Source organism: Protomyctophum parallelum, assembly GCF_964188405.1.
Source record: "Protomyctophum parallelum genome assembly, chromosome: 15".
NCBI lineage: Eukaryota > Metazoa > Chordata > Actinopteri > Myctophiformes > Myctophidae > Protomyctophum > Protomyctophum parallelum.
This window is the reverse complement of record NC_139710.1, coordinates 50,883,590-50,910,507: the sequence shown is the minus strand read 5'-3', so window position 1 is coordinate 50,910,507 and position 26,918 is coordinate 50,883,590. Positions and strand designations below refer to the sequence as shown.

The 26,918-nt window shown below is 44.0% G+C and overlaps 1 protein-coding gene across 3 annotated transcripts in view; it reads left to right on the top strand.

Moving 5' to 3' along the window:
• Positions 1-26,918, top strand: part of LOC310872596 (early estrogen-induced gene 1 protein-like) — a 41,549-nt gene that overhangs the window by 5,296 nt on the left and 9,335 nt on the right. For 2 of the 3 annotated variants that reach the window (XR_014570409.1, XM_083784602.1), the window contains exons 3-10: positions 13,170-13,290; positions 18,753-18,782; positions 21,829-21,945; positions 22,601-22,647; positions 23,185-23,336; positions 23,744-23,848; positions 25,025-25,262; positions 25,931-26,052. Coding sequence is in view for 2 of the 3 variants with exons in the window: in XM_083784602.1 (XP_083640728.1) it covers positions 13,170-13,290; positions 18,753-18,782; positions 21,829-21,945; positions 22,601-22,647; positions 23,185-23,336; positions 23,744-23,848; positions 25,025-25,262; positions 25,931-26,052 (932 nt within the window). In the remaining variant the exon portion in view is untranslated. The other variant, XM_083784603.1, reaches the window with a different exon arrangement.

Sequence of the window (26,918 nt, the reverse complement as noted above, 5' to 3'; positions counted from 1 at the left end):
GATCAGATTTGGCCATGGTGATGTAGGCACAGACAGACTCTGGATCAGATTTGGCCATGGTGATGTAGGCACAGACAGACTCTGGATCAGATTTGGCCATGGTGATGTAGGCACAGACAGACTCTGGATCAGATTTGGCCATGGTGATGTAGGCACAGACAGACTCTGGATCAGATTTGGCCGTGGTGATGTAGGCACAGACAGACTCTGGATCAGATTTGGCCGTGGTGATGTAGGCACAGACAGACTCTGGATCAGATTTGGCCGTGGTGATGTAGGCACAGATAGACTCTGGATCAGATTTGGCCATGGTGATGTAGGCACAGACAGACTCTGGATCAGATTTGGCCATGGTGATGTAGGCACAGACAGACTCTGGATCAGATTTGGCCATGGTGATGTAGGCACAGACAGACTCTGGATCAGATTTGGCCGTGGTGATGTAGGCACAGACAGACTCTGGATCAGATTTGGCCGTGGTGATGTAGGCACAGACAGACTCTGGATCAGATTTGGCCGTGGTGATGTAGGCACAGACAGACTCTGGATCAGATTTGGCCATGGTGATGTAGGCACAGACAGACTCTGGATCAGATTTGGCCATGGTGATGTAGGCACAGACAGACTCTGGATCAGATTTGGCCATGGTGATGTAGGCACAGACAGACTCTGGATCAGATTTGGCCGTGGTGATGTAGGCACAGACAGACTCTGGATCAGATTTGGCCATGGTGATGTAGGCACAGACAGACTCTGGATCAGATTTGGCCATGGTGATGTAGGCACAGACAGACTCTGGATCAGATTTGGCCATGGTGATGTAGGCACAGACAGACTCTGGATCAGATTTGGCCATGGTGATGTAGGCACAGACAGACTCTGGATCCGATTTGGCCATGGTGATGTAGGCACAGACAGACTCTGGATCAGATTTGGCCATGGTGATGTAGGCACAGACAGACTCTGGATCAGATTTGGCCGTGGTGATGTAGGCACAGACAGACTCTGGATCAGATTTGGCCGTGGTGATGTAGGCACAGACAGACTCTGGATCAGATTTGGCCGTGGTGATGTAGGCACAGATAGACTCTGGATCAGATTTGGCCATGGTGATGTAGGCACAGACAGACTCTGGATCAGATTTGGCCATGGTGATGTAGGCACAGACAGACTCTGGATCAGATTTGGCCGTGGTGATGTAGGCACAGACAGACTCTGGATCAGATTTGGCCGTGGTGATGTAGGCACAGACAGACTCTGGATCAGATTTGGCCATGGTGATGTAGGCACAGACAGACTCTGGATCCGATTTGGCCATGGTGATGTAGGCACAGACAGACTCTGGATCAGATTTGGCCATGGTGATGTAGGCACAGACAGACTCTGGATCAGATTTGGCCATGGTGATGTAGGCACAGACAGACTCTGGATCCGATTTGGCCATGGTGATGTAGGCACAGACAGACTCTGGATCAGATTTGGCCATGGTGATGTAGGCACAGACAGACTCTGGATCAGATTTGGCCATGGTGATGTAGGCACAGACAGACTCTGGATCAGATTTGGCCGTGGTGATGTAGGCACAGACAGACTCTGGATCAGATTTGGCCATGGTGATGTAGGCACAGACAGACTCTGGATCAGATTTGGCCATGGTGATGTAGGCACAGACAGACTCTGGATCAGATTTGGCCATGGTGATGTAGGCACAGACAGACTCTGGATCAGATTTGGCCATGGTGATGTAGGCACAGACAGACTCTGGATCCGATTTGGCCATGGTGATGTAGGCACAGACAGACTCTGGATCAGATTTGGCCATGGTGATGTAGGCACAGACAGACTCTGGATCAGATTTGGCCATGGTGATGTAGGCACAGACAGACTCTGGATCCGATTTGGCCATGGTGATGTAGGCACAGACAGACTCTGGATCAGATTTGGCCATGGTGATGTAGGCACAGACAGACTCTGGATCAGATTTGGCCATGGTGATGTAGGCACAGACAGACTCTGGATCAGATTTGGCCGTGGTGATGTAGGCACAGACAGACTCTGGATCAGATTTGGCCATGGTGATGTAGGCACAGACAGACTCTGGATCAGATTTGGCCATGGTGATGTAGGCACAGACAGACTCTGGATCAGATTTGGCCGTGGTGATGTAGGCACAGACAGACTCTGGATCAGATTTGGCCGTGGTGATGTAGGCACAGACAGACTCTGGATCAGATTTGGCCGTGGTGATGTAGGCACAGACAGACTCTGGATCAGATTTGGCCATGGTGATGTAGGCACAGACAGACTCTGGATCAGATTTGGCCGTGGTGATGTAGGCACAGACAGACTCTGGATCAGATTTGGCCATGGTGATGTAGGCACAGACAGACTCTGGATCAGATTTGGCCATGGTGATGTAGGCACAGACAGACTCTGGATCAGATTTGGCCGTGGTGATGTAGGCACAGGCAGACTCTGGATCAGATTTGGCCATGGTGATGTAGGCACAGACAGACTCTGGATCAGATTTGGCCGTGGTGATGTAGGCACAGACAGACTCTGGATCAGATTTGGCCATGGTGATGTAGGCACAGACAGACTCTGGATCAGATTTGGCCGTGGTGATGTAGGCACAGACAGACTCTGGATCAGATTTGGCCATGGTGATGTAGGCACAGACAGACTCTGGATCAGATTTGGCCGTGGTGAAGTAGGCACAGACAGACTCTGGATCAGATTTGGCCATGGTGATGTAGGCACAGACAGACTCTGGATCAGATTTGGCCGTGGTGATGTAGGCACAGACAGACTCTGGATCAGATTTGGCCGTGGTGATGTAGGCACAGACAGACTCTGGATCAGATTTGGCCATGGTGATGTAGGCACAGACAGACTCTGGATCAGATTTGGCCATGGTGATGTAGGCACAGACAGACTCTGGATCAGATTTGGCCATGGTGATGTAGGCACAGACAGACTCTGGATCAGATTTGGCCGTGGTGATGTAGGCACAGACAGACTCTGGATCAGATTTGGCCATGGTGATGTAGGCACAGACAGACTCTGGATCAGATTTGGCCATGGTGATGTAGGCACAGACAGACTCTGGATCAGATTTGGCCATGGTGATGTAGGCACAGACAGACGGAGTGTTTCCACGTGAAGTGAACAAGGGTTTGGACACACAGCTGCTCAGGCCCTGAGTACGAATGGATAAAGTGATTAATTCTGTCCAGAAATGCTCAACCTTACTTCTCATTTAACAATATGTGTGTGTGTGTGTGTGTGTGTGTGTGAACTGAGTGGTGCAACTATACATTTATTGTTATAGTTAGTTACTGTGCTCTGTACTGTATTGTAGTGTACTCTGCTCTGTACTGTACTTTGATTATTTCTGGAAAATATCTTTGTGAAATGACTAGAGTTGTTATTTTCAGACCGAGTACGACTACTTCATTTTTAGTACTCGCCGATACCGAGTACTTTATTTTTGTTGAGTAACCACTTATTTTGCCCCCTTTTTCTCATAGATGCAAATAGATCTCCAATCTACACTTGTCAGTTGTCATTTATGCTTGTAGATCGGCTGTTTTTGGCCATTTGCTGCAGTGTTGGGTCAGACTTGCCAGTGGAGGATATCTTATTTTGGAAGGAAACTCTTTGAATGTCGGAGGGGTTGAGACTTGGGAGGGTGAATGGAAGAGATGAGCTGTAGGCCGAGTGCAAAGGAAGGACTCCAGAGACACAAATGAAAACGTGTGCAAGGTTGAAAGGGACCAGCGGCTTCTCCACAGCTGTTTCCTGTTTTCATCACACTTTGGCAGACTTTTGTAATTGGTGGAGGTGAGATGCTTTGCCCTGTATGCGTATAACTCTGGTCAATGTCCAGGTAATCCAAAGGACGGGTAACGCTTCCCTCTGAACAGAATTTCACATGATTTGGTACAGCAGAAGTAGGAAGGAATATCCCTACAATCCAATTATTTCTCCCTTGATTTATGAGGGTTCAACACCTAAGATTAAGGAAGATGTCTTTGAATCCTACAACATTCTCCTCAAATTTGTATCTTCCAAGATGGCCGAAAGGTAACAGTGGCACCTAGGTGAAGTACAAAGGTCCAGTAGTACAGCGTTTCATACAACCTCAAAGTTCATTTCAGGGGAATTAGTATCCAGGATGTTTCTACTTTTGGGTAATGTTACTAAAGTTAAGTTCTGCTTTCTGACTGCAGCATGCTTCATATATGAACTTGGATAGCTGCAAAGAGAGATGAGAGCAGCTGCATAAACAGAGCAATGTCGAAGCCTTAGATTTATATACTATAAATCTATAGACTTAGATAGATTTATAGACTTATTTGTCTAGTCCTACTCCTAATACATAGAGGAGGGCATTTTTCTTATTAAAAGCATTAGGCGAACATTCTGATATTAACCAGCTCAAAGCGAGGAAGAAGGTAGGAGCATTCGACAGGACAGAACAGGCACAAATTGATATTGTTGCATAATGGCAGGAATGAAAAACCTGTGGTCTTCAACCGTTCAACATGACATGATTGGAAAATGTAACTCGTTAGTGCTACGTCATCCCAGCTTGATGTTCTAGCCCCCCAGCCAGCAGGATCTGGCTGCTTCCTCAGCATTTCGCCTCCCAGGCTGTTTATTATCAGCCCTCTTACCCTTTGACACGGTGACATGGGCAGGCTGCTGTTTGTCTTTCTGTGTGTGTGTGTGTGTGTGTGTGTGTGTGTGTGGACCAGGCCCCGAGGAACCACCGAGGCAGGATGGGAGATAAGGATTTCATACTCGTGCATTGCTGACACAGTTAGTCATCACAAGCTGGGGTACCGTATGGGGCGGCAGCATTAGGCACGTCACATTTTAGGCACTTAGCTGAAGCTCTTCTTTCAGTTTCAAGAGGGACTTTCTGTGATTTATATAATACGTTTTTAATTCCTAGACCAGTGGTTCTCAAAGTGGGGTCCGTGGACCCCAAGGGGTACTTTTATTAACCCATTCTGACCTGAGATCAGATTCATACGAGGTTTCCGCCGGACACACACTGGTCTGATGGACCCATTCTGACCCGAGATCAGATTCTAAAAATGTCAGTCGTTCTTCGATTTTTCCAAAAATAGCAGACCTACAAGCTCGTATCGCGCCACTCGGTGGCGCGATATGAGCTTGTAGATCTGCTATTTTTCAACAGCTAAAGCATAACATGATGCCAACACCAAAATGGGTTCCCGTTAAGAATGGGTTAACCCCAAGGTGTACTATACTAACTAATTAACTATAATTAGTTAATATAGATGGGGATCACAATCATTTCTGATGAAATGGAGGACCCTGATGTAAACGAGTCTTAGTGCTTTTCCTGGTTTCATCCTCGTAGCAGTTTTTGTATTGACTTATGACTTGTGCTTCTGTTTGAAATGTACCCATTCTACATCCACTTTATCCATTCACATGCTGGAACATTTTGAAATGTTTTGAAAAATATTGAAAGTGTTTAAATTATAAGGCAAATGTTCTCTTCTGGGGGTCCCTGGCATTAAACATTTTCAGATGGGGGTTTGCGGCCGTATAAATATCAATTTGGGGGTCCTTTGAGAACCACTGTCCTAGACCTGCAGTTTTCAACCATTTTCACATCAAGTCCTTATTTATTCTGCACTTGAGCCACGGACCACCATTTGATGAGATTTAGCCTCAGACCCAAAACTTTCTGACCGGGCACCCATTTTGGTGTCAGCATCATGTTATGCTTTAGCTATTTAAAAATAGCAGATCTACAAGCTCATATCGCTCCACCGAGTGGCGCGATACGAGCTTGTAGGTCTGCTATTTTTTGAAAAATCGAAGAACGACTGACATTTTTTAGAATCTGATCTCAGGTCAGAATGGGTTGATCAGACCAATGTGTGTCCGGCGGAAACCTCGTATGAATCTGATCTCAGGTCAGAATGGGTTAAATAATCTGTGGTCGTCTAATTAGATTTTGTCCATGTGGAATGGATGTGGTACAATAGGAGAGATTGATAACAGGCAAATGTTAATCAACATAACAAGTCTTCTACATTGTCTAGACTTCTTGTAAATTACTGCAGATGTTTAACTGACAAAAGGTTTGTCTTTCAACTTCAGCATTGCGTGACAGACTTTTTTTGTTTTGTTTTTTGGCTGGTTAATGTTGATCATGTAGGCCTAGTTCTTTATTGAAGTGTTGCCTCTTTGCAGGGTCAGAATCCCTCAGGTCTGTCTGGTCTCTCACTGTGGCCTGGAGTTACTGAGAATCCCTTGGCCGTCCCTCAGAGTAGTCTTTTGATGGCTCTACAAAGAGGTTGTTGTTAAACGTTGCACCCCCTCACCTCCTCGTCTTGCTCAAATTCGGTGGTCTGTCTCTCTCTCTCTCTCTCTCTCGGCTGCGTTCCTGGCTGAGAGTTGCCGGGGATTTTGAGGCGTGTGAGGTTGCCATGGCTACTGAATAAAGCCATCTGGACTTTGGAATGTGAGCTAGCAACGCTCCTTGTTACTGACTGAAGGAGGGTGTTGAAAGGCATGGAATTTCTGATAAGGTGTGTGTGTGTGTGTGTGTGTGTGCGTGTGTGTGTGTGTGTGTGTGTGTGTGTGCGTGTGTGTGTGTGTGTGTGCGCTAAAGTGAGGCAAGTGCAGGGATTGTGCAGTTTAATTATTTTGTTAACACTTGATATTCAGGAATAAGTGACATTTACAAAAGGAGTGCTGGAATGTTCTTTAACCATTAATGTCCATTATAGACACATTTTGACTGCAGACATTGATTTGTATAATTTATTTAAATATTTTCAGAATATCAGGTGGGCATTCTTTGTCCACTGTCCATTTTATGAAATGGCTGTACAGTGGTGTACATAAAACACGTGCACGTGTTTTTGTAGCACATGGTGCAACTTATGAGAGCTTGAACAGAGAACATTTTGAATGTTCTCTTCTCATACGTTGCACTTATGAGATATATAAGAAAGAATGCCTTTGACTGCTTAATATTTCTTATTTAACATGCAAAGCTAATTGGTAATAAACAACTTGTTTCTGAGCAAAGTTACATACTGCACATCTATGCAGCGTCATTACAAGTACATCAGAATTGTAATGCTAATGCTAAACCAGGCTATATTACAAGCAATTATATTTCAATGAAAATGTACTTTCAAATGCTCCAAATACCCTTAAAGAGACGTAGGACCATGATGTGTAGTGGAACTATTCTGGAGTCACTGTGCTGATGGTCTTACCACTCCCTAGCATGGTATGGGGGGGGACAGGAATAAATGAAAGGGCTTAGCTCCAAAATGAGATGTCTGTCATGGCATGCAGAGGGAAAAGAGTGTCACCTACTCTTCCAAAATGATTGATTGCAGAAAATCACAAGTTTGCCGTTGCATTTTTGTAGGGAGCTAACTTTAGTACTTAGTTTGAAAGTGAGGCTAAACCACATGAACCCCAGCGTCCCCATTCCAGGCATGCCATGATGATGGAAGAACGTTTTGTAAACCATAGTCTCACTACGCACTACGCAGTCCCAGTGACGGTTAACGTCTCCCGTGGTATTCACTACACCACCAGTGTCCACTTTCAAATGACATTCCTTGTCAATTTGTGAAGCTGCCAGTCACAGAGAATCTTTGTTCAAATGGATGGAGAACCGTCCGAACGGAGCACGTTTCCGTTGTTCAACCTGTGGTTGTGCACACCGAAACCATTCCCCAGGTTATGGACAGTTACCTTAAACCATTCCCCAGGTTATGGACAGTTACCTTAAACCATTCCCCAGGTTATGGACAGTTACCTTAAACCATTCCCCAGGTTATGGACAGTTACCTTAAACCATTCCCCAGGTTATGGACAGTTACCTTAAACCATTCCCCAGGTTATGGACAGTTACCTTAAACCATTCCCCAGGTTATGGACAGTTACCTTAAACCATTCCACAGGTTATGGACAGTTACCTTAAACCATTCCCCAGGTTATGGACAGTTACCTTAAACCATTCCCCAGGTTATGGACAGTTACCTTAAACCATTCCCCAGGTTATGGACAGTTACCATAAACCATTCCCCAGGTTATGGACAGTTACCTTAAACCATTCCCCAGGTTATGGACAGTTACCTTAAACCATTCCCCAGGTTATGGACAGTTACCTTAAACCATTCCCCAGGTTATGGACAGTTACCTTAAACCATTCCCCAGGTTATGGACAGTTACCTTAAACCATTCCCCAGGTTATGGACAGTTACCTTGTGGCACATTTGCAATGCAAACACTTTCTTTTTTTTCTCTCTCATGCAGCCGCCGGCAAGGCATTGTGAACTAGCTCCTCGAAAAAAGTGTACTGCCTAGTGTCTATATACTAATATGTAGTTTTAAAGTGTACTGCCTAGTGTCTATATACTAATGTGTAGTTTTAAAGTGTACTGCCTAGTGTCTATATACTAATGTGTAGTTTTAAAGTGTACTGCCTAGTGTCTATATACTAATATGTAGTTTTAAAGTGTACTGCCTAGTGTCTATATACTAATATGTAGTTTTAAAGTGTACTGCCTAGTGTCTATATACTAATATGTAGTTTTAAAGTGTACTGCCTAGTGTCTATATACTAATATGTAGTTTTAAAGTGTACTGCCTAGTGTCTATATACTAATGTGTAGTTTTCCGAAGTCCCCCAGGGCTCTACTACGCCCCCTCCTCATTTCTCTCTACAACTAAATATCCTCGCTGAAAATAGGCAATTCTACAAGCTCACAACTTTGTGACGCATTGTCAGACTGGAGATTACCTAGCTTTGCCGAATGTCCTCTCTAGGGTGTTCAAGAGAAGGGATTTTTTTTTTTTTTTTTAAGATATTTGTGGCCTTTATTGACTGTATAGTAGAGCGAGACAGGTAACTGGGAGAGAGAGACGGGGGATGACATGCAGCATAGGCCGTCGGGATCAGGATTCGAACTCTGCATTAGAGCCTACAGTATTTAGGCTGTATGTGTAATACTACTGTATATCATGTGGTATGCGCCTGGACCACTAGGCCAGCCGGCTACATAATGGGTTAGTTAGCAGTTTATTTATTTAGAGCACTGTTTCTGGACCACTAGGCCAGCAGGCTACATAATGGGTTAGTTAGCAGTTTATTTATTTAGAGCACTGTTTCTGGACCACTAGGCCAGCAGGCTACATAATGGGTTAGTTAGCAGGTTAGTTATTTAGAGCACTGTTTCTGGACCACTAGGCCAGCGGGCTACATAATGGGTTAGTTAGCAGGTTAGTTATTTAGAGCACTGTTTCTGGACCGCTAGGCCAGAGGGCTACATAATGGGTTAGTTAGCAGGTTAGTTATTTAGAGCACTGTTTCTGGACCACTAGGCCAGCGGGCTACATAATGGGTTAGTTAGCAGGTTAGTTATTTAGAGCACTGTTTCTGGACCACTAGGCCAACAGGCTACATAATGGGTTAGTTAGCAGGTTAGTTATTTAGAGCACTGTTTCTGGATCTCTAGGCCAGCAGGCTACATAATGGGTTAGTTAGCAGGTTAGTTATTTAGAGCACTGTTTCTGGACCACTAGGCCAGCGGGCTACATAATGGGTTAGTTAGCAGGTTAGTTATTTAGAGCACTGTTTCTGGACCACTAGGCCAACAGGCTACATAATGGGTTAGTTAGCAGGTTAGTTATTTAGAGCACTGTTTCTGGATCTCTAGGCCAGCAGGCTACATAATGGGTTAGTTAGCAGGTTAGTTATTTAGAGCACTGTTTCTGGATCTCTAGGCCAGCAGGCTACATAATGGGTTAGTTAGCAGGTTAGTTATTTAGAGCACTGTTTCTGGACCACTAGGCCAGCGGGCTACATAATGGGTTAGTTAGCAGGTTAGTTATTTAGAGCACTGTTTCTGGATCTCTAGGCCAGCAGGCTACATAATGGGTTAGTTAGCAGGTTAGTTATTTAGAGCACTGTTTCTGGACCACTAGGCCAGCGGGCTACATAATGGGTTAGTTAGCAGGTTAGTTATTTAGAGCACTGTTTCTGGACCGCTAGGCCAGAGGGCTACATAATGGGTTAGTTAGCAGGTTAGTTATTTAGAGCACTGTTTCTGGACCACTAGGCCAGCGGGCTACATAATGGGTTAGTTAGCAGGTTAGTTATTTAGAGCACTGTTTCTGGACCACTAGGCCAACAGGCTACATAATGGGTTAGTTAGCAGGTTAGTTATTTAGAGCACTGTTTCTGGATCTCTAGGCCAGCAGGCTACATAATGGGTTAGTTAGCAGGTTAGTTATTTAGAGCACTGTTTCTGGACCACTAGGCCAGCGGGCTACATAATGGGTTAGTTAGCAGGTTAGTTATTTAGAGCACTGTTTCTGGATCTCTAGGCCAGCAGGCTACATAATGGGTTAGTTAGCAGGTTAGTTATTTAGAGCACTGTTTCTGGACCACTAGGCCAGCAGGCTACATAATGGGTTAGTTAGCAGGTTAGTTATTTAGAGCACTGTTTCTGGACCACTAGGCCAACAGGCTACATAATGGGTTAGTTAGCAGGTTAGTTATTTAGAGCACTGTTTCTGGACCACTAGGCCAACAGGCTACATAATGGGTTAGTTAGCAGGTTAGTTATTTAGAGCACTGTTTCTGGATCACTAGGCCAGCAGGCTACATAATGGGTTAGTTAGCAGGTTAGTTATTTAGAGCACTGTTTCTGGACCACTAGGCCAGCAGGCTACATAATGGGTTAGTTAGCAGGTTAGTTATTTAGAGCACTGTTTCTGGACCACTAGGCCAGCGGGCTACATAATGGGTTAGTTAGCAGGTTAGTTATTTAGAGCACTGTTTCTGGACCACTAGGCCAGCGGGCTACATAATGGGTTAGTTAGCAGGTTAGTTATTTAGAGCACTGTTTCTGGACCACTAGGCCAGCAGGCTACATAATGGGTTAGTTAGCAGGTTAGTTATTTAGAGCACTGGTTAGTTAGCAGTTTAGTTATTTAGACTAGAGCACTGTTTCTCTAACAGTGGGTCGTGACTCGTGACCCATCTTTGGGACGTGGACCAATTTTTATGGATCACTCACGAGGAATACATTTCAAAAGATTTTATAGTCTCATAGGAGGGCTGTGGGCAGTTCAGAAACCCGTCCACCAGTGACATCTGGCTTCTGAACTGCCATGAGACACAGACAGAGTAGAAAGAAAATGGTGGTGATTAGTGAGGACCAATTATATGAAGGTAGGTTGTAAAGTGGTGAAACTAAAAGGTTTAGATTTAGACAGAGAGACTGTCACAGGCAAAAGTCAAATTGAATCCCTACAAAAACCGAATCTCTCTTGTTGACTAGTCTATGCAGCAGATGCAATTTACAATTTACAATTTAGGCATTTAGCAGACGCTCTTAATCCAGAGCGACTTACATTAAGCAAGAACAAAAAAGCATGGGAATACATCACATAAAAACATTTATCAAGAAACATGCGTAAGCTAAGAAAGTAACAGTGGCATATCTATATAATGAAGCTATACATATAAACTATACATCTATACTACTATGCTATACATATGTACTATGACGTGCTATGACTACATACAATGCAATTATATAGTGCTGTCTACATAATATGCTATAAGTCTGTAGAATCTAATCGGCCGACGGCCATGTTGATGTTTTTCTGGATTAAATGCTTTTTATCATAGAAATGTTCCGCCTGAATTCCATTGATGAACTGAGTCAGTCAGCACTCAGCCTGGGACAAATTGATGATGGGACTATGACCCAGTAACGGCATCTCTGAAATAACATGTTATGACCCAGTAACGGCATCTCTGAAATAACATGTTATGACCCAGTAACGGCATCTCTGAAATAACATGTTGTCGAAAAAAGAAGTCTATTTTAAAGCACTCGAGTTAAGAATTGTACAAAGGTCAAGTTTAGGAAAAATTAAAAGCACACACATACCTCCATCATTTAACATGTTTTAACATGTTAAACTGTCATTTAACAAGTGGAATTCTGTGAGAAAATGAGTCTCAAGAAAGCATGGAGTATGAAATGGAAAGGGTGCATGCCATGAAGCATCAAATGTTATTCCAAATCATATCTTAACTTAGCCTGATTATCAGATCTTTGGGCTGGATCCAGGCTAATCTTATCTGGGGTTGATTTGTTTACTGTTAGCAGAAACAAATCATCCATCATAACTGATTATGAAATGATTTGTCTATTCTGTTTTGTGATGTTTGATAGAAGCTAGAGATGTACTTGGTCTGGAAAGAATCAGGACAAGTACTTCATTTTTAGTACTCGCCAGTACCGATACAAGTACTTCATTTTTAGTACTCGCCAGTACCGATACAAGTACTTCATTTTTAGTACTCGCCAGTACCGATACAAGTACTTTTAGTTTTTGTTGAGTAGCCACTTATTTTTCTCCCTTTTTGTCCAATTTAATGTTATTGTCATGTAGTTGTAATGATACTGTTACCACAATAAATAGCCTGAAACAATTTTGAGAAAATATCAAATTCCAAAATGTTCTCTATATTTTGCTTATATTAGCAATAAGAGGTTTTGTTCTATTCAGACACATTCTAGTATGGTCTATCATTATAGTGTCAATGAACTGTTTTGCGGGGCGCCCGGTGGCCTAGCGGTCCAGGCGCGTCATGCCACATATAGGCTCTGGCCTGACAGCGTGTCGCGTGTTCGAGTCCCGTTCATGACGCCCTTTGCTGCATGTCTCTCCCCTTCTCTCTCTCCCTCTCTCCTGTCATTCTTCACTTGTATCTATCAATAAAGGCAGAAAAGCCAAAAACAAATTGTTTTGGTACAGGTCAGAGTATCTGTTCCCGTACCGAGTACAAGTACTTGAGCGTGGTTTAATCGGGCCCAAGTAGGTACCAGTATCTGTATCGGTACATCTCTAATAGAAGCCATTTATAATGGCCGATTAGACCTTTTTCATGTTGATTTGTTGATGGGGGGGGGGGAAAAAAACAAGTTTCTAAATATCAGTAGGTTATAATTATTTAATATTTACCCGGCCCTAACTCGGGGCTTTACAGTTTGTGACTTTGCGTGTCCATTAACTTAACCAAGCGGGATTGTGATTGTGATCATTCTTTTTTTTCTCTTCTCTTTCCACAGAGAGGAGGTTCAGGAGAACTGCGTCCGCTGGAGGAAACGGTTCACCTTTGTGTGCAAGATGAGTGCCAACCCTCACACGGGGGTCCTGGACCCCTCTGTCTGCAGGGTATCTGTCAGGAAGGTGAGTGGGGGTCCTGGACCCCTCTGTCTGCAGGGTATCTGTCAGGAAGGTGAGGGAGACCTTCGTAATCGTTTCCCTTTTCCCTCCAATCCGTTCCACTCAGCATTTTGCTTTATCCAAACTGAGTGCGACAGAGCAGGGAACAGTGCTGCACGATTAACCGAAAATAGATTGCGATCTATCATCTAGATTCAGACACCTACGCAATCTCATTTCTTAAATTTGAGCAAGAATCGTGCAGCACTAGTTGGCTGTCAACAATGTCAACTTTGATATTGTCTTTTTAAAGCCACAGTAGTTGGCTCCAGGTGCCACATTTTTAATGTAGTAAATGTTTAGCAACTACAGACTAAAGACAATAAATATTTTCATGGAAGAAAATAGAATCGTGTGAGAATCGTGATCTCAATTCTTGTGGAGGAAAATCGAGATTCACATTTGAGCGAGAATCGTGTACAAAAAGTACAAAAAGGTAGTACTGTGTATTTCAAAGCCCGTATTTAGAACCAATATCCGACTTAATGTATAGGCAACCGTCGCCAGGCCCAGGAATCGAACCGGCAACTTTCTGTCAGGCTGCTTTAGAGTAGTGGTCCCCAAACCTTTTCATGTCAAGGACCCCCAAATTGACACTACTTAGCCAGATGACCCCCATTTGAAAAGCTATGCCACTATGCCAGGGTTAGAGAAGATTAAAGCTATGCCACTATGCCAGGGTTAGAGAAGATTAAAGCTATGCCACTATGCCAGGGTTAGAGAAGATTAAAGCTATGCCACTATGCCAGGGTTAGAGAAGATTAAAGCTATGCCACTATGCCAGGGTCAGAGAAGATTAAAGCTATGCCACTATGCCAGGGTTAGAGAAGATTAAAGCTATGCCACTATGCCAGGGTTAGAGAAGATTAAAGCTATGCCACTATGCCAGGGTTAGAGAAGATTAAAGCTATGCCACTATGCCAGGGTCAGAGAAGATTAAAGCTATGCCACTATGCCAGGGTTAGAGAAGATTAAAGCTATGCCACTATGCCAGGGTTAGAGAAGATTAAAGCTATGCCACTATGCCAGGGTCAGAGAAGATTAAAGCTATGCCACTATGCCAGGGTTAGAGAAGATTAAAGCTATGCCACTATGCCAGGGTTAGAGAAGATTAAAGCTATGCCACTATGCCAGGGTTAGAGAAGATTAAAGCTATGCCACTATGCCAGGGTTAGAGAAGATTAAAGCTATGCCACTATGCCAGGGTTAGAGAAGATTAAAGCTATGCCACTATGCCAGGGTTAGAGAAGATTAAAGCTATGCCACTATGCCAGGGTTAGAGAAGATTTAGTGATTAATAGCAGTGATTCTCAACCCGTTTATTTTCAAGGACCCCCAGTTTGATATGCATTAGGCTACGGGCCCCCATTTAATGGCATTTCTATCTCTTGACACCCCCATTTTTATTGTAAAATCAATGTCAGAGTTATAGACCCATAAGGGTCCATTTGGTTCCAAACTCATTTAGCTGGCCGGGGAGTCGGGGACCCCCTGGAACTGCCTCAAGGACCCCTGGGGGTCCCCGGACCCCACTTTGAGAACCACTGCTTTAGAGCCTATGGGCCCTATTTTCGTCAGTGCTAAACCCCTTATCCCTAATCGTTTTTGCCTTTTTTTTTACTATTAAAAAAAAACATTGTTGAATTGTTCAAATAGCCGGATCTACAATCTCACAGCGTGTTGATGGAGATCGGCTAGTTGAACAATTTGAATATGTTTTTCAAAATAGTAAAAAAAGAAAAAAGGTTTAAGGCATAAGGGGTTTAGCACTGACAAAAATAGGGCCCCAAATGCCTGGTATGTGGCGCCTTAACCGCTCGAACAGCGGTGCCCCATTGCTCATGTTGGTTAATCGAATATTCATGACGCAGTTTTTGTTTTATGTAAAGATGCCGGTATTATAATTTTAATTTAAGATCATACCAAGGAAACGACACACGAAACATTCTATGGTGATTTTGATTTGAACTCGAACAACCCCAGCCCTAGCTCTGATATAATTATGTCCAAGACCAGCATGGGCTCATGTGGGTTTTAAAGGGGTGGTGTTTAACGAGTCTAACAACTACACTATGGGTTCCATAAAATCCAAGTTAATGAAGTCAACTTTCCCCAAGCAAGGGTTAGTCTGTCTGTCTGCAGTCTCCTGAGCAGAGGGCTGGGTTTATGTGTCTGTTAACGCCACATTCCACTGTTTCCTGCATGTGCTATCTTGTTTGGGTCAAACTCACACAGCTGCCCAGGCCGTAGCGTAACGGTCTGGGCACCGGACTGGTAATCCAGTCGCAGTGTGCCGCGGGTTCGACTCCCGGACCCGACACGGCCTTTACTGCATGTCATCCCCCCATCTCTCTCCCGTTTCCTGTCAGCCTACTGTCTGTCCCTTCAAAAATCAATAAAAAGGCGTAAGCCGCAAAAAAAAAGAAAAAAAAAACTCACACAGCTATAGTATCATCATCACTAAAGCCCAAAGTTGGTCTGGATAATCTACAAAATATATGAGAAATAAATGAGGTACTTCCCAGAAGACTGGAACTGTCAAGCATGTAGTGGCTTTAATACACGCAGTGGTTCCCACACTTTGTTTGGGCGAGACCCAAAAGAGAGATTAGACGTTTGCCCGGGACCCAAACCTTTGATCTACAAGCACACGCAACGCGCCGCGTCGCGATATTGTCGATCAGCTATTTTCACTAGATGTTTGTTTTTAAATGTATGCAATGCTTTAAATTTACTTGAGTCGTGAGTGACCCATAAAAATTGGTCTGTGAACCACAAATGGATCCCGACCCACTGTTTGGGAAACGGAGACTTTAAGGTGGTTGATCCCGACCCACTGTTTGGGAAACGGAGACTTTAAGGTGGTTGATCCCGACCCACTGTTTGGGAAACGGAGACTTTAAGGTGGTTGCACACTGGGCGCGTTTTTCGGAAAAGCGCTGGAGAGACGCCGCTAGAAATGTGAAAAATGCGCTCTGGTGTGTGGAGACCTTTACAGGACTCTTTAGTATGGGTGGACCTTTACAGGACTCTTTAGTATGGGTGGACCTTTACAGGACTCTTTAGTATGGGTGGACCTTTACAGGACTCTTTAGTATGGGTGGACCTTTACAGGACTCTTTAGTATGGGTGGACCTTTACAGGACTCTTTAGTATGGGTGGACCTTTACAGGACTCTTTAGTATGGGTGGACCTTTACAGGACTCTTTAGTATGGGTGGACCTTTACAGGACTCTTTAGTATGGGTGGACCTTTACAGGACTCTTTAGTATGGGTGGACCTTTACAGGACTCTTTAGTATGGGTGGACCTTTACAGGACTCTTTAGTATGGGTGGACCTTTACAGGACTCTTTAGTATGGGTGGACCTTTACAGGACTCTTTAGTATGGGTGGACCTTTACAGGACTCTTTAGTATGGGTGGACCTTTACAGGACTCTTTATTATGGGTGGACCTTTACAGGACTCTTTAGTATGGGTGGACCTTTACAGGACTCTTTAGTATGGGTGGACCTTTACAGGACTCTTTAGTATGGGTGGACCTTTACAGGACTCTTTAGTATGGGTGGACCTTTACAGGACTCTTTAGTATGGGTGGACCTTTACAGGACTCTTTAGTATGGGTGGACCTTTACAGGACTCTTTAGTATGGGTGGACCTTTACAGGACTCTTTAGTATGGGTGGACCTTTACAGGACTCTTTAGTATGGGTGGACCTTTACAGGACTCTTTAGTATGGGTGGACCTTTACAGGACTCTTTAGTATGGGTGGACCTTTACAGGACTCTTTAGTATGGGTGGACCTTTACAGGACTCTTTATTATGGGTGGACCTTTACAGGACTCTTTATTATGGGTGGACCTTTACAGGACTCTTTAGTATGGGTGGACCTTTACAGGACTCTTTAGTATGGGTGGACCTTTACAGGACTCTTTAGTATGGGTGGACCTTTACAGGACTCTTTGGTATGGGTGGACCTTTACAGGACTCTTTAGTATGGGTGGACCTTTACAGGACTCTTTAGTATGGGTGGACCTTTACAGGACTCTTTAGTATGGGTGGACCTTTACAGGACTCTTTAGTATGGGTGGACCTTTACAGGACTCTTTAGTATGGGTGGACCTTTACAGGACTCTTTAGTATGGGTGGACCTTTACAGGACTCTTTAGTATGGGTGGACCTTTACAGGACTCTTTAGTATGGGTGGACCTTTACAGGACTCTTTAGTATGGGTGGACCTTTACAGGACTCTTTATTATGGGTGGACCTTTACAGGACTCTTTAGTATGGGTGGACCTTTACAGGACTCTTTAGTATGGGTGGACCTTTACAGGACTCTTTAGTATGGGTGGACCTTTACAGGACTCTTTAGTATGGGTGGACCTTTACAGGACTCTTTAGTATGGGTGGACCTTTACAGGACTCTTTAGTATGGGTGGACCTTTACAGGACTCTTTATTATGGGTGGACCTTTACAGGACTCTTTAGTATGGGTGGACCTTTACAGGACTCTTTAGTATGGGTGGACCTTTACAGGACTCTTTAGTATGGGTGGACCTTTACAGGACTCTTTATTATGGGTGGACCTTTACAGGACTCTTTAGTATGGGTGGACCTTTACAGGACCCTTTATTATGGGTGGACCTTTACAGGACCCTTTAGTATGGGTGGACCTTTACAGGACTCTTTAGTATGGGTGGACCTTTACAGGACTCTTTAGTATGGGTGGACCTTTACAGGACTCTTTAGTATGGGTGGACCTTTACAGGTCTCTTTAGTATGGGTGGACCTTTACAGGACTCTTTAGTATGGGTGGACCTTTACAGGACTCTTTAGTATGGGTGGACCTTTACAGGACTCTTTAGTATGGGTGGACCTTTACAGGACTCTTTAGTATGGGTGGACCTTTACAGGACTCTTTAGTATGGGTGGACCTTTACAGGACTCTTTAGTATGGGTGGACCTTTACAGGACTCTTTAGTATGGGTGGACCTTTACAGGACTCTTTAGTATGGGTGGACCTTTACAGGACTCTTTAGTATGGGTGGACCTTTACAGGACTCTTTAGTATGGGTGGACCTTTACAGGACTCTTTAGTATGGGTGGACCTTTACAGGACTCTTTAGTATGGGTGGCCAACTGGACCTTTACAGGACTCTTTAGTATGGGTGGCCAACTGGGACCTTTACAGGACTCTTTAGTATGGGTGGCCAACTGGCCCCAGTGTGAATGGAACCCCTAACGTACTGTGGTGGTGCTACACCTGACCCACCCAGCGATACAGGGACCGTGAGCGCTGAGCGCTGAGCGTGGTCATGGCCTGTAATTTGACCCCTGTAATTCGAAGCCTATATAATTGGAGGGTGGATCAGTCACAGCACTCCAGTTTCATCATCTCTTTTCCTGTTTGTTTTTTTTTCACTGCAGGAACTCAAAGGAGGGAAAACGTATACGAAGGTAAGAGCTTGTTTCTCCCCCTGGGAAGCCCAAGACTGCACGTTCATAAACGGATAGGAACCGTTAAAGGATGTACTTAAGTCCTGTTAACATAACATGTTAACATTTAACGTCATACCATCTAAATATTTGCATTTTTCCACCTCGGTTTAGGAAAATACATAATCATGTTGCCATCCATATAAATCCTGAACTTGGCCACCTCAAACATTGAATCTGCAAAACGTCCCGCAGATGAATTCCAAGAAAGTGTGAGTGTGTTTGTCGGATGTCATCGTGTGATGGATCGAGACACGATTAAGATCTCACGAAAATGATGTTTTGTTGATCCGACTTACTAGGTTGTTGCTCCAGCAGGAACCATTTCCTCCTTTCTCTCATTCTGGATTTAGATTTCCTTCAGCTAAATATATACCACTGCTTTCCTCCTTGGTAGTCGGCTTCCTAAAGTACACACACCTCTTTACACTGTTAGTTTGGAACGAGAAGGAAACCTGGAGAGAGGAGAGTTCACTCAGTTCACCTGCGTGAACTGAGTGGCGCAACTATACTTTTATTGTTATAGTTACTGTATTGTGCGCTGTACTGTAGAGTTGTTTGTGTGTGTGGGGGGGGGGGCGGGCCTGTCCTGGTTCCACTGGCACGCCCCGCGTCCGAATCGGTCGAGAAATGAGTTACGTTACCAGTAGTTGCCTCTACTGTACTGTACTGTCGCACCCGAAATTTTGTAATGGCTGCTAAAAACTCAGCTTTCCATCATGCACCTGTGTGTGTGCTGATGCTACACGGCAGTGCGGATGCTCGATTTATCCTAAAAGGTCCGAGGGCAACCGGAACAGACAGATTACTCTCTATCCTAAGTAAGCATCTATTAAACTTCAACCACGGCATGAGGACACACAGGTGGATCAAATTAGCTCTCTTAAAACTGGCATATTTATTGATTACACGGGGGAGTTCCCCTGAAAACAGCATATGAATATGAATAGACAATAAAACACCACCTGTTATATTCACGAAGTGATTGGCTCCATATCAGGTCTGCAGGCCGGGCGCCCCGGGTAGGAAAACAGGTCAGATCAGCGATCTGTCCTGGAGAATTCTGACGTGTCACTCTTTTTACCAGTCACTATATAGAAATTTGTCTTGTCACTGAGTGACCTTGCTTGGGCACAGCTCGGCCGCACACTCTTAAAAGTAAGGGTGCTTACTTAACGAGTGTGTAATATCCCACCAGTGCACAGTGTGAAGCTCAACAGCGCAACTTTGTCACCTGTTGGTACTCTAAACAGACAGACAGACATGGGGACACACATTGCTGCTCCTTGGAGTGGCTGTGCCACTCAAAAGAATGCATTTGCAGTAGTGAGAAGAAGTTCTGAGAACTGCACTCCTCAAGTGACAGGGGGCTAGCGTTTGTCAATGAGGAGGTTATTTGAATAGTTCAGCTGTGAATCACTGAACACACAGTAGTTTTGTTACATGGCAGCAAATTGTCCTTTTCTTTTTTTCATTGCTCAAGTTGAGAAAATCTTAATGGCGTTATTAGCATCCTGTTTCCTTCCTACACAGATATCAAGAATTTAAGTATTTATTTTGCTCCTTTGCACTTCCTTCCCACCACTTATGTGAATCTAGAAAGATAATAAACCCTTTATATATGTACATTCTTGATAAAGATAATAAATAGATATAAGATAAAGATAATAAACCCTTTATACATGTACATTCTTGTAATGATATCGAGCTGTCTTTTGAAATATGAACGAATGAAACAAAAATGCCAGCAACCTTTTGGAGCCCTCTACTAAAGCCATCTGTCTGCCTGCTACACTGTTACACTGCTACACTGTCTGTTACACTGTCTGCTACACTGCTACACTGCTACACTGTCTGTTACACTGTCTGCTACACTGCTACACTGCTACACTGCTACACTGTCTGTTACACTGTCTGCTACACTGCTACACTGCTACACTGTCTGTTACACTGTCTGCTACACTGCTACACTGTCTGTTACACTGTCTGCTACACTGTTACACTGCCTGTTACACTGTTACACTGCTACACTGTCTGTTACACTGTCTGCTACACTGTTACACTGTCTGCTACACTGTTACACTGTCTGCTACACTGTCTGTTACACTGTCTGCTACACTGTTACACTGCTACACTGTCTGTTACACTGTCTGCTACACTGCTACACTGCTACACTGTCTGTTACACTGTCTGCTACACTGTTACACTGTCTGCCTGTTACACTGCTCTTATTTCCATCCCTGCTGAGGAATGAAACCTTGTTTTGGGGCTCGTTTCATACAGTAAACATCAGAAGTCTAATCTAGGATGAGAAAATTTATGTCATTTTCTTGTGCTTTAAATGACAGGGCCTGACAGAAATGTCCCAAGGGCACCTGCCTAAAAAAGGCTTTAACCCCTGCATTAGCAGGTCTAGGCTTAGGTCTAGATTGACTCGGCTAATACTTCGTCGTACGACGGAAATAACAGATTTTCAAGTGAACGTCGTGATTCATTTCGGTTATTTTCAAATTGTACGTTTTACACAAGTGGTGTGCTGAGGCGCACCGGTGTTGCAGTGACACAAATTGGGATTTTGTGACGACTACACAACACATTTTTATTGCAATATACTTTATACAACCATAGTTAAGTCACATTTGTTTATATAGCACATTTCATACGACAAGAAAATATGTATTTATTTAATATATATCGTTACTTTGTTTTGTTTGTGCACACTCATTTCCCAAGACAGAGGCATACAGTATAACATAACCTCAAACGTATTTGAACCAGTTTCAACCTGCTGTCCCTATTTTGTAGGTGAATATTTTAAATAACAAATATGTTTGACAAAAAAAGGCAACGATAGCACATTGTAAGCTTAATGTAGATCCGCTACTTTCACTATGAATTCAGGTGTGCTTCGAGATGTTAACTTTCCCTTTTTTGTTTTGCCCGTTGCAGAACATTTTTGAGAACCACTGGTTTACAGTAATAAAAATCCTCTTTTCTTCTTCCACAGTTGGGCTTCACTGACCTCAACATGGCGGAGTTTGCTGGCTCCGGCTCCGCTGTGCGCTGCTGCCTGCTGGAAGGCTATGACACCAAGAACACACGGCAGGACAACTCCATACTGAAGGCAAGGCTCTGTTTCTGTGGCAGGTTACCAGTACAAGGCTCTGTTTCTGTGGCAGGTTACCAGTACAAGGCTCTGTTTCTGTGGCAGGTTACCAGTACAAGGCTCTGTTTCTGTGGCAGGTTACCAGTACAAGGCTCTGTTTCTGTGGCTGGTTACCAGTACAAGGCTCTGTTTCTGTGGCAGGTTACCAGTACAAGGCTCTGTTTCTGTGGCAGGTTACCAGTACAAGGCTCTGTTTCTGTGGCTGGTTACCAGTACAAGGCTCTGTTTCTGTGGCTGGTTACCAGTACAAGGCTCTGTTTCTGTGGCAGGTTACCAGCACAGCCTGGAGTTTTGCAACTCTGCCTCAAAAACAAAGATAAGAGCGATGCTCATGAAAACAATGGCTAGCACTGTTAAACGATGAATAAGATGTCTTTGTTGTTAATATACACTAGTATGAACATGTTTTGACAGCGACTATTTTATATAGCTCAAGTTCTCCATGTTCATTGCGAACGCATAAATTAACACTCCACCTTAGCCCGTAGGACTTGCTACGGGCACTTAAATTAAAATGTAATTTAAATAGCATGTTATGTAGACCAGAGAGATCATTTAGAACTGAATGTGTCTTCCTGAATATGGTCTAAATTGTGCTCTACGATTCTTGAAGGTGATCATCGGGATGACCCTCCTGTCTGGAGATCCGTGTTTTAAAACGTGAGTTGTTGGGTCGTGCATTCCCTTCCCTTCATTTAACGGGGTTCCCATGTTTTAAAACGTGAGTTGTTGGGTCGTGCATTACCCTTCCCTTAATTTAACGGGGTTCCCATGGTCATGAAATTCCTGGAAATATTTTGAAATTCAATTCAAATTGGTTTGGATTAATTAACTGAATGTTTTTGGAAAATGTTAGATTATAATTCGTTTTTGGCTATTGATTTTGTTCATGAAAACAACAGTCTCAAAATATGTCTAGCATTCCATGAAATACGTGTGGCCTAATGTGTATGTATAGGTGTCAAAAATAATAGATCTACAAGCACAACACAGTGCACTGCGATACGTTGTGACCCCTTAGCTCGAGTCTGCCCAGGGGCAATGATTGCGCACATAAAAGTTTAGAAAAATTCATTGGTAAAAAGTTGTGGGAACCCTGATTTAATGTTTAGATTTGATATGCTCTTTTTCCATACCACATCAGATCAGACTCATGTATTGTTTTCTTCTTTTATATCCTTTCTGTTTGTTTTGCAGACCCCCCAGCACAGCCAAGTTCATCTCCTTCCCCGGCAAAGACCACACCCTGCAGCTGGACTGTAAGGGGGAGGGGACCGCAGAGACGGGGCCTGCTGGAGGGGTCTCCCTGGGTAAGGGCGCCAAGCCCAGACCCTCCATCATCAGCTCGGGTATGGCTTTGCAAACCGTCCGTTTAGCACAGAACTCTATGGCTTTGCAAACCGTCCGTTTAGCACAGAACTCTATGGCTTTGCAAACCGTCCGTTTAGACCAGAACTCTATGGCTTTGCAAACCGTCCGTTTAGACCAGAACTCTATGGCTTTGCAAACCGTCCGTTTAGACCAGAACTCTATGGCTTTGCAAACCGTCCGTTTAGACCAGAACTCTATGGCTTTGCAAACCGTCCGTTTAGACCAGAACTCTATGGCTTTGCAAACCGTCCGTTTAGCACAGAACTCTGATGGAAGTTAGTCCTATAATAATTATGTTTATTATGTAATTATTAAGTTAGTCCTATAATAACTATGAAGAATATGGTGGTTGGGCGTAGTAAAGGTGTGTGTTTTTGGCCATCAGGTCTTCCAGAGGAATGTGAGGTGAACCAGTGCAGAGCGGGAGATGTCTTCCAATCAGGACACTCTCGTAACTCCAGCTACGCCAGCCAGCACAGCAGAATATCAGGTAGAAACCACACTGAGTTTATACTTGTATGTCTGCCTTTTTTCCCCTTCCTTTTTAAGTGGTGCAACCACTTCTACATCCAGCAATGTCCGCATGTATCATGTATCATGAGCACGAGTGGTGTGCGCATGCGTGAAATTGGAACGAGAGAAGTATGTGACATGGCTGCCACCTGGTGGACGCAAACGATACAGAGAGAAGAAATTGGAACGATACAGAGAAGAAATTGGAACGATACAAATTGGAACGATACAGAGAACCAATAGACGGGAGTTGCACCACTTGGTTCACACTGGTGTGATTTTTTTTTAATACAATTGACAAATGAAGACGTTTCTGAATTTTGTATCATAAATGATTGCTGGTATTGGCAATAATGACGTAATTACAATGCTAAAGGAAAGGGGAGTGCAAAGTAAAAAATGCATTGTCATGTTCTATGCCTCTATGGAAACATTAAATAGCTTAAAAACTGGAGTTACAGTAACAGTTGCTGCTCAACAACATGTCTTGGACTTTGACAATCATATAAACCTTATAGAATAGTGTTATATGTCACCTGAAACCCCTGTGCCCCTATTTAAACGTTTGTCCTGGTTTGTTAACCTACAAATATAGTTTTTTATTAGTTTATTCCCTATGGCCTCTGGTACAAAAGGGTGTGTGTGTGTGTGTGTGTGTGTGTGTGTGTGTGTGTGTGTGTGTGTGTGTGTGTGTGTGTGTGTGTGTGTGTGTGTGTGTGTGTGTGTGTGTGTGTGTGTGTGTGCGCGCTAGCTACTTTGTTGTTAAATATTACTTTGACCACTACAGGCACTTACTATCACTTTCTGTTTGTGCCCACAAATCTGTATATAATGCCCAGCCAAATACTGATTTTTCTTTAACTTGTGGCTGTTGCTAAGCTATTACTGAAAGCCCATTTGAAGCACAGTGCTGCTACTACAGTATGTTACGTAAAGATATGAATGGCTAACTTGTCATTCCTGCATACGTTACTGCTTTTCAGATTGTTCTGAAGCTAAAATCCCTTTCTTTAATAATTCTAGGCTACAGCACAGAGCACTCCTGTTCTTCAGATTGTTCTGAAGCTAAAATCCCTTTCTTTCTTTAGGCTACAGCACAGAGCACTCCTGTTCTTCAGATTGTTCTGAAGCTAAAATCCCTTTCTTTCTTTAGGCTACAGCACAGAGCACTCCTGTTCTTCCAGTCTCTCTGACCTCACACATCGCAGGAACACCTCCACAGGAAGCAGTGCTTCTGGGAGCCAGACTGTGACGTCCGAGGGCCCCCCGAGGGCCCCCGAGGGCCCCCCGGAGGCTGAGAAGGGCCCCCCGGAGGCTGAGAAGGACACCCCTCGTCCAGAAAGGCCTCCGCGACCCCCGCGGCCTGTCTTACCCCCCAACAGACTGTCCAGGTAAAGAAAGACCCCCCCCCCCGCGGCCTGTCTTACCCCCCAACAGACTGTCCAGGTAAAGAAAGACCCCCCCCGCGGCCTGTCTTACCCCCCAACAGACTGTCCAGGTAAAGAAAGACCCCCCCGCGGCCTGTCTCACCCCCCAACAGACTGTCCAGGTAAAGACAGACCCCCCCGCGGCCTGTCTCACCCCCCAACAGACTGTCCAGGTAAAGACAGACCCCCGCGGCCTGTCTCACCCCCCAACAGACTGTCCAGGTAAAGACAGACCCCAGGCGGAGCTTTCATTCGTGTTTCACAGTGTGCCAACTGCCAATATCAATGCTTTACAGTACAACACTGGTTGCTAAACACTGGGTCGTTTTTTATGGGTCACGAGTCACGACTTGAGTAAAAATGGGCAAAAGTAGTACCTTGTACAGTGTCAGGACTAAAGTAGTACCTTGTACAGTGTCAGGACTCTGTGCCAACCAACTGTCCCCCAAACTGAATCAATTCCACACACAGAGAAACAACTTGAGTGTTGGCTCAATCTCAGGTATTTGCTAGAAATAAAAGTGACATCACAATGATTAGAATGATGAATACAGTATACATACCCAATCATGACATTTAGACACGCAGCATTGCTGTCACTAATTCCTCTGTTTTGAATCATGGTGTTTTAGGAGGAAGCAGGATTCAGTGGAGAGTCAGCCCTCTTGGGTGGATGACACTCGCATGGATGCCGATGATATTGTGGAGAAGATTGTCCAGAGCCAAAACTTTGCAGACATCAACAACACTGAAGGTACAACTACAGAGTAATGAATGTTTATATGTAAGGGATAATGCATGGCTGAGTGGTCATTGTTTATAGATAAATCAACTACAGAGTAATGAATGTTAATGTAAGGGATAATGTATGGCTGAGTGGTCATTGTTTATAGATAAATCACCGACAGTGACACTGAAGGTCATTTATCCCGCTTATTACATGGCTACTTAATACATGAATTAATAAATTGGCCCAAAACAAGGTATTTCCTTGCTTGGTAATGAAAGTATTCCATAAGTGTTGCGCTGGCCCGGCGTCTGCCCAGCTGAAGCACTGTCTAGGAAAACAAGGAAGTGAGTTGATCAAATATAATCCATTTTCGGGTACTGCATCGTCCATTCCTCGCTCAAATGTTGTGCGAGCAATGTTTAGCTCTAAATGACATTGTGTGTCTGTTCACATGACTGCTGTCATGTTGGAAACGGCAGTAAATCGGCGGGGCACAGCAGGTGCTCTGAGGGTTTGATTAGGCATCGGGTCTGTTTATCAAGAAATAACACACCGCTGAATTCTGCGATTGACCAACCAGAATCAAGCATTCAACCAAGCTGGTACTTGTGTAAACTTTGACAATAATGTCTTGTCCTGTCATATTGTGCGGTATGCTGTGTACGTTGTCAGTTTGTCACGGCACCAACCTTAAAGTCAAATTCCAATAGATTTGTTAAATAATGTAATTTTGTCTACTCAACTCACTTAATTGCTTAGCTTTTCTCTCTCACAAAGGAGAGGGTTCAGGGAGGCCAGCAAGGGTGTGATCCAAGGCGGGGCTACTGTATGTCAACCACTCTTGAGGGCACTGACTGGGCTACTGCTTCACTACCATACCAACACTACCA